At 44.3% G+C, this 13,672-nt stretch overlaps 1 protein-coding gene across 14 annotated transcripts in view; it reads right to left on the bottom strand.

Moving 5' to 3' along the window:
- The window catches only part of mbnl1 (muscleblind-like splicing regulator 1), a 42,293-nt gene that overhangs the window by 28,455 nt on the left and 166 nt on the right, over positions 1-13,672 (bottom strand). The window contains exons 1-3 of one of the 14 annotated variants that reach the window (XM_083929158.1): positions 9,453-9,763; positions 5,893-6,028; positions 1,501-2,504 (exon numbers count right to left, since the gene is read on the bottom strand). In XM_083929158.1, the coding sequence (XP_083785284.1) occupies positions 1,501-1,674 (174 nt within the window). In that variant the 5' untranslated portion in view covers positions 1,675-2,504; positions 5,893-6,028; positions 9,453-9,763. Of the gene's footprint in view, positions 1-1,500; positions 2,505-2,910; positions 3,379-5,892; positions 6,029-8,475; positions 8,864-9,452; positions 9,764-13,672 lie in introns of those variants that run through there. The other 13 variants (XM_083929151.1, XM_083929161.1, XM_083929162.1 and 10 more) reach the window with 13 other exon arrangements.

The raw sequence follows: 13,672 nt of genomic DNA, 5'->3' as shown, positions 1-13,672 counted from the left end.
GTTCACGTATTGCAATCCTTACGCCTGATAAAGGCTCTACTGTGTTGTCAGTCAATGTTTTTATGCGGCAACTGTATTGAATTGATGACATCCAGATAGTCAGTCACTGATAGCACATCAGAAATGTTGGCCATAATCCCTTATTGCATAGGAAAATTGTGTGCGCACTCGACTATGATAATACATCAAAGTTGCACCAGGAAGTGAGTCTGTAAAATGTGGTTACAACAGACGGTTTGGATAAATATTTTACAGTCAAGTTATGTTTTCTCTTCCTGATAAGTTTGGCTAAACTCTTAGGTTGTTTAAAACCTGTATGATCATGTGACTGATTGTGTTCCTTGGAAGATCTCAGGAAGATCTCAAAACCATGTGATAAACAAGAATGACTTAATGTGGCTTGTAATTTTTCACAATCGCACACGCTCACACGCACGGGCGTTAGCACATTGTGAGGAAACTTGGGGAGAGTTCAGCCTGGGCTTGACAATGTTCCTCTGTCCACATCTGGCTATAAACACTGTTCTCTAAGTCGACTCACACACTCTGTCCTCATCCTAACCCTGCCCTGCTCACTTCACATACTGCCAATGACCACAAGTCACCGATGTCTGCGGGGCCGGAATACAAACAGAAGTGAAAAACACACATAGCCAAAAACCTGTGTGGGTGTGTGTCAATGCTGGAACCTTGGGTTGAGGTCCGCCCATCTCTAGAGATTTTGTGTTCCGATAAAAAGACAGATTGTGAAAGAGAGAGAGAAAAAGAAAAAGAGATGTTTGCTTTCCTGCTGCTGCCTAAAAATGGAAAATTACCGCATACGGTGCCCCAAATCTGCCCCCAACTTCACTCTAAAACACACACACAGACAAACCCCCTCTAACTGCCCCTAGGCCTCTGCACAGGAAGTGGTTTGACTGAGTGAGATCTACATAATGACGCTATCACCTCGTTCCTCTCTAGCTGTTGAAACGTGTTGTGCTCAGGGCATCCATATGAGTTTGTACATGTGACAGCCTATTCAACTGTGTTTTCCTGTTCAAACACTGGCACACAACAGTGTTTTTCACTTCTAGAGGGACTGTGCTGATTTAGTTATTTCATGCAACAGTGTTTATGGAGTGTAATCATTTGGAAATGCGACTGACTCCTATATGACTTCAGAACATCCACCAAAACACTGTGTCTGTGCTAGAAAATTCTACGGTGAAGTGTTACAAAAGCCTGACTTCTGCTTCCTTAATCTAAAAAGCTGCCACCCCCAGTACCCTTGATCACATGTTCCAGTCACCTGACCAGAAATAGGTGGGACCAAAGAGAGCCCATGCCGTTGCCAGATGGTGAGCTCTTGCATGATATGTAGACTGTAGACAGCTATTTCCACTTTGTAACTCCATATATTCACTCAAACTGCTCTGACTGAACATACTCAGTCTCTTATCTGTGGCCAGTATGAGATCTGACTTCCAGACTTTCTGTTCACCGCTTCTCCTTTCTTACCTTGAGTGAGTCGAAGCAAGCGATGACCCGTCCGTTGTCCACCTGGCAGCTCTTGGCCGGATGAGCAAACTTGCACTCCTGGTCCGAGCGTGAGCACGTGCCCCTCTGGAACTCCCTACATACCTCAAGTGTCAGCCACTTTGTGTCACGGATGTGCGCCATGTTCATCGCCATGGCAACGCACTGGCAAGAGTTATTCCGAGCTGAAATCTGTTCAAGCGTGAATAAAGTATCTCTAATTTTTTTTAATCCAAGACTTTAAGGTTGTTTTTTTTGTTTAACTGTTGTTAAAGTCTGTGATACGTTTGTGCGACAGGGAAATGAAATCAAAACAAAGTTCCTATTGATTGAGAGGGCTCCTTTTCCAAAGTGAAATGTTGCTGGACAAGTGTTGTTGGATAATTTTCCTGCTCAATCAACCACAGGAGAAGTGTTTATATCCAAGAGACGACTTAGCCTAACAATGAAGTTGCCGTACCTGACCTGACTCAGTGTTGCTTGCTTAACGGTCTCGTCTACAACATTCACAAGCCAAGGAGGCAATCTGATGACAGGCCAAACCAGAGTCCTCTGGTTAGGTGCAGTGAAGCAGGCAACAAAGGTGATAGTCTGGTGTAGCCTGCTATAGGGAGGTTAAGGACACTGAGGACAGAGTGGAGGCTTAGAGGGTCGAAGGCAAAGGTTAAAGGCAAGGTGGGTGAGATGCTGCGTGGGCCTGGATGTGTGTCGGGCTGCTGTGGTAAGGCTGGTCAGCTGGTGGAGGGCAGGTGGCAGCGGTGGCCGTCTGTTGAAGAGATCTTAGGCTGGAGCCCGGCTGCGAGGAGTTGATGGTGAAGGTGGTGGACAGACGAGCAGGTCGGAGCGTAGGCCGCGAGGTGGGTGAGGCCGCTATCCTCGTACTTGTGTTACTGTGGCAGCAAGCAAGCGAGGCGGGGGGGGGAGGGTGGAGCTTCAGCTGTAGAAGCAGTTTGAAGCTGCAGCAGACATCAGGGAAGGCACTTCCTCTGGGGAGAGAGTGAGAGAGATAGAGAGAAAGATTAGGCTGATGATACACATGCAAAGACAACTTTCAGGTTTATTTCTCATCATCAGATCATTTATCTTTCACAGGAGGTTCTGACCTGCAGCCTTTTTTTTTAATCTGCTGCTAAGCTGTGAGCACGAAGAATATGTAAAAATGTTAGAAATGCAGGGGTGTCAGCTTAAACAAATAAAACTTTCACCCGCCCTGCACTCTAAACACACAGTACGCACACATGCTCATCGCGCCATGCCACACATACAGACACACACACAGACACACACACACAGACACACACACACACACAGAAATTCACAAAGCAGCCTTTCACAACTTTCCACCTCTTCTGGTCAACGCAGGAAAATCTCATCAAATTCTGTATCACTTACAGACAAGTGCGGCGAGGCCGGCCATTGCAAATGTGTTTAGAGGTGAAAGAAAGGAAGAGAGTGAAAGCAGAGGGGAAGTTAGGGCAGGGCAGGAGGGAGAAGAGGTTAGTCATATCCCTTCTTGCAAAGCGGTGTGAGAGTGGGGACCAATGAGAGTTTGCAGAGTTGCAGCAACATTCTGGGCTGAGCGCCAGGTGAGAGCGGAGGGAGGAGCAAAGAGGAGGCTGACCTGCCTGCTGCTAGATGAAGAGAAAGAGAGAGACAGGCTAAACTAATCACTCTGCTAACTATTTCTGTGACTACAGTAACCAGAAAAGCACTAAAATAAACCAAACTTCCCTTTAATCAAACGCGGAAGAGAATTTATAGATATATTTATCTTATAATTTTGGCAGTGCTTTCGATTTTTGGCTGATCAGTTGTACTGGGAATTTTCAAGATTGGGCTCTTTGGGCCCGGTCTGCTCTTATCGCACAGGGAGGGTAACCTACCACACCCTGTGTGGAGAAATCGCTCTTTCCAGAACAGCATGTGCACCTTCAGCAATGCTATGAACCGCTTCTAACTTTACAGCACTGCAACACTGCAACCCGCTATATCAGAGCTCTGCAGCAGTACAGCGCAGGTCATGATGACCCAGCAACATGGATATATGTTACAGAGTGGGGGGGGGGGGGGGGGGGGGGATTTCACCTTGGATGACCCCTGCGTTAGCAAAAGTAGCATAACTGCTTCAAATGACCTTTGGAGTGTAACCATAATGATAACACAAACACTAAAACTGCTCTTACCCATATCCATATTGTGCACTTTAGAGGAACATTTTTTTCAATAAGAAAAACAAACAAACAGAAAATACACTACCTGATAAATATCTTCAAATGACAGATAGTAAAATATTATTGAATGCTGCTATTTATTTTAATGACAAGCAGAAATGTGTCAGTTTTATAGTATTTCCAGGTAAAAAAAAAAAACATTTTAAAATGTGGCTAGATTGAATGTCTTGTTTTGGAATGAAACATCATAACTTCATCTTCATTGCTGTGAAAATGTCAAGTCAGCCGAGTCTAATCTTTCTGTGTAACCCTGTATGCGCTCTGACCTGTACTTATTGCCGCAGCTCAGTCTGAAAGGATTGATGGCAACACACTTGCACTTACCAAATACATTTTGTAATAACTTGAGCTCAGGTGAGCAAGGATCATCTTTGAACTCATCAGATTGAACTCAAGCCACAGCTGAACATGAACTAATAAGGTGGAAAAGAGTTATCTATTACAAAATGTTTTAAATTGAAGGCGCCAGGAGCTGTCTTTGATCAAATGAGAGAATGTGATGACTTGATGCATGAAAATGCCCCCTGCATTCTGTCTAATAGCCTATTCGGGCTCTGTGGTTTAAATTAGCAGCAGATGAGCACATATCTGTGAGAGAGACGAGGTAGACAGTGCCAAAGTGATAATGAGCGCTCATTATGATCCATCATGTCTGGACATGGGTGTCCTTCCCCTATTGATTTCTTAATCTCTATGGTCTTTCTTGTCAGTATGCCACTCCCTCTATCTAATTCCACTATAACTTTCTGTGCTCTTTATCTCCAAGGCATCCATTCAAGGTATCCAAATAGATGACTGTTTAATACTTTTCTTCTAGGATTTATACTGTTTTAACCAGTGGACCCTACTCCATCCTGTTTCTTTTACCCTCCCTAACTCCATCCATGTATCCGCCTTTGTGTCCTCATTGTGCATATCTGGCCTGTGTTCTCTTCCAACATCCTCAGCAGCACCTTTCTCAGACTCCAAGGTTTTGCAAGCTGGTGCAAGGTCAACCACACCGGAGAAAGGAAAGATGGCGCGAGAGAGCGAGCAAGAGACCGTATGCTTCCTATCACCCTTTAGGACACGTGGCAGAAACATTACATGGCTGCAAAATGAGGAAGTGTGTGTTTTCGAAATCAGCACATCACCATCAGCTCACGGTCATGTGACACCACCATATGCCTCGCCGGCACAAACGGTTTCTGACATGAAAAGCAAGCCTCATCTTTTAATTTCTATTAGTTATGATGAGTCACAAAAAACAAATCTGGTCTCGACGAGTCCAACACGCTGTTAAACTACACCCTCACTGAAAACGCAAACTATGCATAACTGCCACTGATTTGCATGGTGGACTGTGGCGACGGTATTTTGAGATTTTCCTGAAAACAGAGAGCTGTATTGTTATAAAGGCATGTCTCAACTGAATAAAAAGTTATAGCAATCAAAACAACATGCTTGTGGCTAACCTGGCCTGGACTTGAAGTTGTCATTGTGACTAACTGCCAGAACAAAGAGGGAGGGATTCACAGTTATGGTAAGACTTCCTGAAAAATGACAAGTTAAACATTTAGTCTAGTTTAGCATAGTATAACACCACAGGTCATGAGTGACTGGAGGCTCTATTGTGCATAATCTCATATGAAATAATACACTGTGGTTAACTGATGCAGGATTGGAGTGGAGATTGAGCTGAAGCAATATGTTACGTGCTACATTTCAACGTTTGCCATTGCAAGCTAACTAATCAAAGCCTGTAGGTGTTGTCAGCTTTGACTGCAGAGAAAGAGTCGTCCGTCGCCTCTGGTTTGCTGCTGTTCGGTAAAAGGTTTGGTTTCAGCATATTGACAGAGTTGGAGTCAGGATGACAATGTGCTCAGACAGGTCATCTCAGTGGAGGACGCTGGGGGAAATGCAACACCCCAAGCCTCGCCCTCGCTGCTCCATGTGCTCTGAATATAGCATGTCAATATCGCCCTCACTGACCTTTATGTACACACATACACACTAGTGCAGATACATGGACACGTGAACATGTGCTCCTCGTTGTCTCTTGATCTTTTTCATTCTGACACACACGTACTGAGTGGCTGAGAGCAGCTACTACCCAACAGAAGATCCATAATTCGCAGCCGGTGTTTAATTCCTCTACACTTGCCTCGTTACCCCCTCTGATTGAGAGAAGTAGATGGATGCAGAGATAGTCTTGCTGGTCCATATGGTCGTGATTGCAGCTGGTGCCCATCTTCTCCATCTTTTCCTTGGCGTTGACTCTGATGTTTACATTTGAAAACCTGGACAAGCCAGGTTAGCAGAGTCAGCAGGAGAATGGTGAGTTGATTTCCCTATCCTGATGGGCAACTCGTCATATGTCATCATTGTCCAATGTCAATCACAGAAAGTACAACTACTATTTGTGAAATGGATGTAAGAATACACGATATTTGCATAAATTTAGCGGAGCAGAAAGAGGGGCAACTGGTGAGGTTTGCACCTACATAGCGAACTCACATAGACAGCCACGCTCCACAGGGTTTTGGAAATAAAATATCTGTCATTTCCTGCTAATTTCAGTATCAACATCGCTGTATTGTTAACGACCTTGTCACCAGTATCAGGTCGTCATTAGCTCTCAACTATAAGTTTAACTTTAAGTCTTGTTTGTCATCGGATTATAAAACACGGTTCTGAAAGTGAGTTTTCGGCTAGGAACGCACAACAAACAATGCCTATTGATTCCCTTCGAGAGCAAACCTCTGGAGACAATTAGATCTCTTGTTTAGCATACATGGAAAGAGCTATTCACACACACACACACACACACACACACACACACACACACACACACACACACACACACACACACACACACACACACACTGACACAAATGCAAACCTATACAAACACACAAACCTCTAAGTGTCCCAACAGAGCGTATTCTTAAGCTGTGGTGAATATCTGACTGTGTGCAACACTGCATCTTTGTGTGTGTGTGTGTGTGTGTGTGTGTGTGTGTGTGTGTGTGTGTGTGTGTGTGTGTGTGTGTGTGTGTGTGTGTGTGTGTGTGTGTGTGTGTGTGTGTGTGTGTTTAAGGATGCGTTGAAGTCCACGGACAGTGAGGATAATGGTTGGCCTCATGGTTTAATGAGTGGCTCATTGGCTCACATTTATGTTGTCTGTGTCAGTGTGCCCGGGACACAGTCAGGTCGTTTTCCACATATACAGACAGATTTCAAATGGAAGAAAAACCTAAATGAGAGGGGAAAAAAATACAAGCTATGAATGGTTTGATGATTAATAAAATCTATCCGTACATCTATTCCGGAGCATATGCCACACAGTGTCTAATCATGTATGTAGGCCATGTGCCTTGTGGTAATGGCATACATGATTAGACATGTTGATTTAGCTTCTTTATGAGCATATTACATGCAAACATACTTCACCAGTGACCAAATTTAACGTCTGCACTAGTTATCTGTATTATTTTAATTTAGTCAATCATTTTACATAGGAGACAGGCCATGCTAATGTACCCGCATGATCCGCTGGCTTGTGCTGGGGCCTGCTTCTAATATACCAAGGCAAACAGAGCTAGTGTAATCACATTGACAGAAACAAAAGCCGGGCAGGAGTGTGTTATTAGATGTTACAGCCATCCATCTCTTCTTCAGAGATGGATAGGTTAAAGATGTCAAGGTTGTAAGCACGAGCTGATGTGCAGCTGGGGTGAAGAAGAACAATGACAGGCTTGTGTTGACATGTCTACCTCAGGACAACAAAGATATCTACACACTAATTACTTCACGAACAGCAGCTACGACATGCTGAACGTCCTGCTTATTATCACTGTTTTGTGGTTCAGATACAGGTGGACACTGTCTTTGTGTTATACAGCCATTACTTACAGAAAAAGATTAGTAATAGGTAAATATTAGGGCCAGTTAACAACTAAAACGCGTCTCTGACAGGGGTTGAAGTTCAGTGTACAGTGAAGTTCTCTTCTAATAAAGGCTTAACCTGTCAGCGCAGATTCAGCCATGCACATAATCCTGTCTGTAGAGCAGATCCTAGATCATAGACAACAAATATAAATGCCGAGCAATTAGCACCTAAGTTTATACACACACACACACACACACACACAACAACAGAGCAATATCGTCTTTGACATTATTAGCCATAATATTCACATTGGCAACAGCACACCCCTCACACTAGGCAGACATTCATAGTCTCAAAAATGCAATCTGCCACACATCTGTCTGTTGACTTCCATGTCTGTGTGTGTGTGTGTGTGTGTGTGTGTGTGTGCTACTGTCTGAGCCACCCTGAATCCCTCTAAGTCACAACAACAACATTCCTCATCATTGCCCCAACCACGGACACACCACCAAGAGGAAACCCAGAGAGAGGCAAGGGGGAGGAGAGCAGAGGTGGCGAGGAGAGGTACAAAGAGGGGAGAGAAGGAAGGCTAACGTTTAAAGCTCTGAAGATCCTGGCTTTCACATGCCATATGTGTTGTACCGGATTCAGGTCCTGCTGTTATCCAGGCAGTTTTTGGACTCTCGGAAAGAACAAATGCCTGCGAAAAACTTTAAAATGATTGTTTCTGACAAATAGCCAGATATTATCGCAAGTAAGAAAACACTTTCAGTCCGGTTACGTTAACACTGACAAACTTAACTCCTGAAAGAAAGAAAAACGTTACAGGGCAATCAAAAGTATGAAACAACTTACTTTCATTCCAGCTAAAACATCGACAAGTAAACTCCCTCCATTTACTTGGTCTCCTCCTTGTCTTTCTTGTTCTTGCCCCTCTTTCCTTCTGTCTTTAACTTTCTTCCTCTCTCTCAGTTACTCCCCCTCTGTCAGACTCATGAAAACACTCACTTAGTCACACACACACAAACACACACACACACACTCCCACAGACAGAGTCACCCTCTCACACACTCTCTCCTCCCGCGACCCGGAATGCTTGGCAAGATCCAACTGTACTGAAATACTGTGCTCACCATATAAGGTAGCAGCAGCTTCACATGTCACACGTAATTTACATGCAGCCGGGCGGGAGTTTGCCTTACACAGCACACACACGTAGACAGACACAAACACACATGCGAAACCATGCTTCCCCCTTTAGGCTGACGCAGCAAAGGGAGGGAAGAAGTACAAGGGAATCAAATTTTACCATTCTCCTTGCTAACCAAGCCCTGCAGGATAACTCCCAACATGTCCAACGTTGAGTCAGACAGAGGGAATGAAAGCTGAGTGGGCGATCTATTGATCCTCTCCACTGCTTCCTGGAACAACCGTGGCCCTCCAAAAACACACACACACACACACCAGCAAATTTTCTTGCTAACTAGCGCTACCCTCAGGAAGTAGCTATTGTGTGACTGTCTGCTTTGAGCCAAGAATGTGTCTTACTGTGTGTCTGTGTGTGTTTGTGCATGTGCGTGTGCCTCTATCTATAAAACAAGCCGTAACAAATGTTAACCCTGTGGCCCACATACTGAACACACACACACACACACACACACACACACACACACATACACACACACACACTAAGACAAACAATCCCCATATCTCCACCTATGTCCCAATGCACAGGCGCTTACTTTGGAAAGTAAAGACTGCAGCACACACAGGAGGAAAGATCTAGATAAACCAATGAGACAAGGAGGAGGGTTATGAACCGAGCTCTTACCTCTCACATTGCTCTCCAGCTTGTGTATGTGTGTGTGTTTGCTTCCGCGTGTCGATAAACTCTGTGTTTATGCGTGTGTTCAGACAGTCCGTGACAGCAGACCCCCGGGCACCGGCTGGACCATTCTTAGGCAGGCAGGCAGAGCGCAGCAAGGCAGAGCGACTGGCAGAAGACAGGCAAGCGAGTGAGCGAGTGAATCAGCAGCAAATGAGTAGAGGAGCTGTGCGGAGCTGAGCACCAGAGTGAGTGAGAGGGAGAGAGAGAGAGAGAGAGAGAGAGAGAGAGAGAGAGAGGGGGAGAGAGAGAGCAGGAGTGTTTGTCTGTGTGATTTTGTGTGTGTGTGTGTGTGTGTGTGTGTATACGTTGCAGCGTTGGCTGTGTGTGCTAGTGCCTCCCCTCCCCTGCCTCTTGAAGTGGCTGTGCTGAGCTGTGCTGAGACGGGCTGGGCTGTGTCTCTACTGACTCCCCAGCCTCTGGATCGTCTGTCTGCTGCCCGAGGAAAGTGGTGCTCGCTGGGTGGCAGTAGCAACAGCTGTGGAGGAGGAGGAGGTGGAAGAGGAGGAGGAGGAAGCCATGACTGCACTGGGGATACAGATCCTGCAGTCCCCTCTCCCTCCCTCTCTTACTCGATGTAGGCTGGCCACGCCCCCCCTAAAACAACACCAGGAAGTGCTGGTTCAGTTACAGCAACACTTCCCTTGCCTATCCAATGAAGCTGAGGAAGGGAGATAGGAAACATCGGGAAAGCACAGCAAGAAGGAGGAAAGAAGGGAAATTAGTAACAGGGTAAACATTGAAGAAAGGAAAGGCCATGCAGAGTAATGAAGGGCATCAGACATAAAAGGCGTTAAATATTGCCAGAAAGGAAAGAGTGAGACAGAAACAAGGGTGAAACAAGGGATTTAATGAGGTAAGGACAAATAAGGAGAAAAACAGCAGTTGGAAAGAATGAACAGATTAAAGGGTGTGGAGGAAAGAATTGTGTGTGTGTGTGTGTGTGTGGGGGGGGGGGGGGGGGGGGTACAGGGAGTTTACAATAGATTAGGTCTGGCTTCTGTCAGGATGCCTTCTTTTGCTTAGCCTCGTACCCAGAGTAAAAAAGCAGGACACATAACTGCAATAAATCTAATTGGACCACGCTAGTAAGTGCTTATGCATTCAGAGTAACACAGAGCGTGTGAGTACTCTTGAAATGGCTATTCAAAAAGATGCAGACCAGTGCAGTTTGGTTGCCGATCAGCAACATATAATAAAAAAAAGGCACTGAGCAAACATTGAGGCAAGTGTGGCTGCCAATGTTCCTATATTGCTGTTGACTCAAGGCTTCTGCCGCCACAATCCTTGCATCCAGGGGAAAGTCAGAGAGGCTAAAGGAGCCTCCAAGAATTTGATTTGGACCTGATGCTGCAATATCCGGTATCCATGGAGATGGATGCCTTGGCATCTGCAGGAATCTTTACAGTTCTCTGCCTGATCCTGCATGTTGTCTATGACGCACTTCATTTGATTGTGCACAGGGAGAAAGCACATTCATTATGCTGCCTGAACTGAAAATAGATTTGCAATATTTGCAATGTATTCATTTACAAAGGAAGCAAAGTACACACACTGCAGCTGAATTTAGTTTGAACAAGATCACGCATGCATCCATATTAGTGAAGAGACGTAAGAACCCTTTCTTTCTTTGGCGTATTTGCATATACGTGTATACAGTAATATTCCGAAAATAAATACTATAAAATACTATAAAAATATATATCCTAATGCTTCTCTTGTATAAAACTGTCACGGCTGTCTATTCCAGCCCTCCCTTCTCTCTCTGGATCGGTTTATATTGCTGCACAGCTCTGTTTAATACAAAGCTGGTGATAAGTCATCTCTAATTTACACAGCAGGCCCTTAAACCCAGGGTGACAATCTGTGGCAGAGCCCTAGCTGCAGTGCTAACCCTTTACCTAGCTAGCTAATATTCTGTAACATGTTAAGCATGCTGTATAGGCCAGACAAAAGGAAGATTTCATTGGCTGCAATAGTACTATTTTTCAGAGTTGATCAAATGTTGATGGACAGTGACATTATTAGCTACAACAGAAAAGTGCGTGCCTTGATCTATTTCCAGCCGTCATTCATTAGTGATGGAAGGAGATCTGTTTCTAACCATGTAAACAGCCATGCTAAAACGCATGTAGTATGTCTTTTAGATTAGCAGCTGATCAATGGACGTATCAGATCAGTCTAACCTCCAAATGGACTTTTTCCCTGACCCATAATAAAGAGACATAGTGACTGATGTTGCTCTGGCTCAATAGGATATTAGCAACGCCTCCAACGATCTTAGCTTTCTGTGAAACTCAGACACTGACGTGGAATTTCCCCTCTTCTACTGCAGCTGAGTTTATGCCAGTGCTTCTACTTCTCTCTGTCTCTGCATCTTTCTTTTACTCCTCTGCCCTGCTTCTCCAAATTTGCTATTCATTATCATTCTTCATATGAGTCTGTATTTCCGTCACGTTGTCACACTTATGACTGAATCTTAATTTAACTATATACCCCCCACCCCCAAACAACCACAAGAACTTATCCATTTGTCATAACCCAGTTTTCATATTTCCCTGGTCCAATCAGAGGTCTGAATATAGAGCCGAGCTTTGCAGTTACCAGATGGTTTGTTCATTCAGTCAATCTCATTTTATAGTACTCTATCCAAAGAGAAATGACTCATATAGTTTAACTTCTTGCTTCACATGTCTTGTGTCTCACAGATAAGAAGATGGTGTGACCGTTGATCTCTGTGGGGGATCGGTGAGGCCGCGTGGCTGTTTAGGTATGAGCAAAGAGCAACAGAAATCAACATCCTGGGGTTGAGCAAATTGTTTGCACACTTACCAACTGAAAACAGGAAGTGTGTGTGTGTGTGTGTGTGTGTGTGTGTGTGTGTGTGTGTGTGTGTGTGTGTGTGTGTGTGTGTGGTCAAAGGGGAATTTCGCTGATTTTACACGTCGAGATCAGTAAACCAGTCATGTGGGGAAAGTCTGAGAAAGTAACCTTAATAATGTCACATTAACCCTAAACCAACACTGTCTGGCACTGGTGACCCCTCTGCCTCTGTCAAGCCATCAAATTCTAACCCTTCGCCTTTGCCTGCTCTCATTTTCTCTCCCTCCTCCCTGATGAATGCAACTTTCCACCTTAAGCTTCCCTATCATCTCAGCGCTCTGCTATTTCCCAGCACTCTGTAAATGACACTGGCTGGCTGATGTAAACTCTCACTCCACTGAGGAAATGTCCCAGAGCTTTTGTGTGCCAAACTCTGACGGCTCATCTATCATGAAGGCCGCAAATACACATTACACTCCCATTACAGACCATCACAGCAACAACTGCAGTGACAGTACACAGTCTTGCGGAGAAGGCCCACAGCAAGGAGCTGCATTCAACGGCAGCCGATTCACTATATCGTATTTTGGAGGCTGCAGAATGAGAAATTTCTGCACCTCAAACAAGTTATGTGATGTTTTACTTATAGAATATGTGGGGAGTATCCCACATCAACAAAGATGTTAGAAAAAGGCTACACATTACTAAAAATATACATGAAAGTGGGACAAATTCAACATGTGTGCATGACAAACTCATTTCTGCACATAATTGCTATCATATCTTCCTGCTGTGGTTTTCTCTTAACTTCTCTCCACTTAAGGACGCAGTGAGGGGAAGCAGGTGCAATTCAAGCTGTCAAGTTTGAAATACAGAGAGGAAATAGCACACTGTCTTGTCCCCATCTGACACCACTGTGTGTGTGTGTGTGTGTGTGTGTGTGTGTGTGTGTGTGTGGCATTCAAGCTTGAAGCTTATCTTGGAGATAAAATGAAAACGAATGGAAACACCCTGTGCAAAGAGGCCCTTCACTCCAGCTTTAAGCGTTTTTTCTGTTTAAATGTAGCCCGCCCATATAATGCTGCAAATATTAAATAAACTCTCCTTACACCCAAAATTTACATACAAACTTAAATCTCTATACTAAATTGTATACAGAGAAAACGACAGCACATGTTGGCTTCATTGAGCAGACGAACATATGTCTTTTTAAAGTATCAGAGAAAATATATTTTGAATTATTATTATTTTATTCTGAAATCTTATGAAACAAACCAGTAGAAAACACTGAATAATACCAAAAGGCATTCAAAATCGCCAGCAGACAATTAATCCTACAGAAA

The sequence above is a fragment of the Echiichthys vipera genome, assembly GCF_963691815.1.
Source record: "Echiichthys vipera genome assembly, chromosome: 15".
NCBI lineage: Eukaryota > Metazoa > Chordata > Actinopteri > Perciformes > Trachinidae > Echiichthys > Echiichthys vipera.
This window is presented reverse-complemented; position numbering and strand designations above follow the sequence as displayed.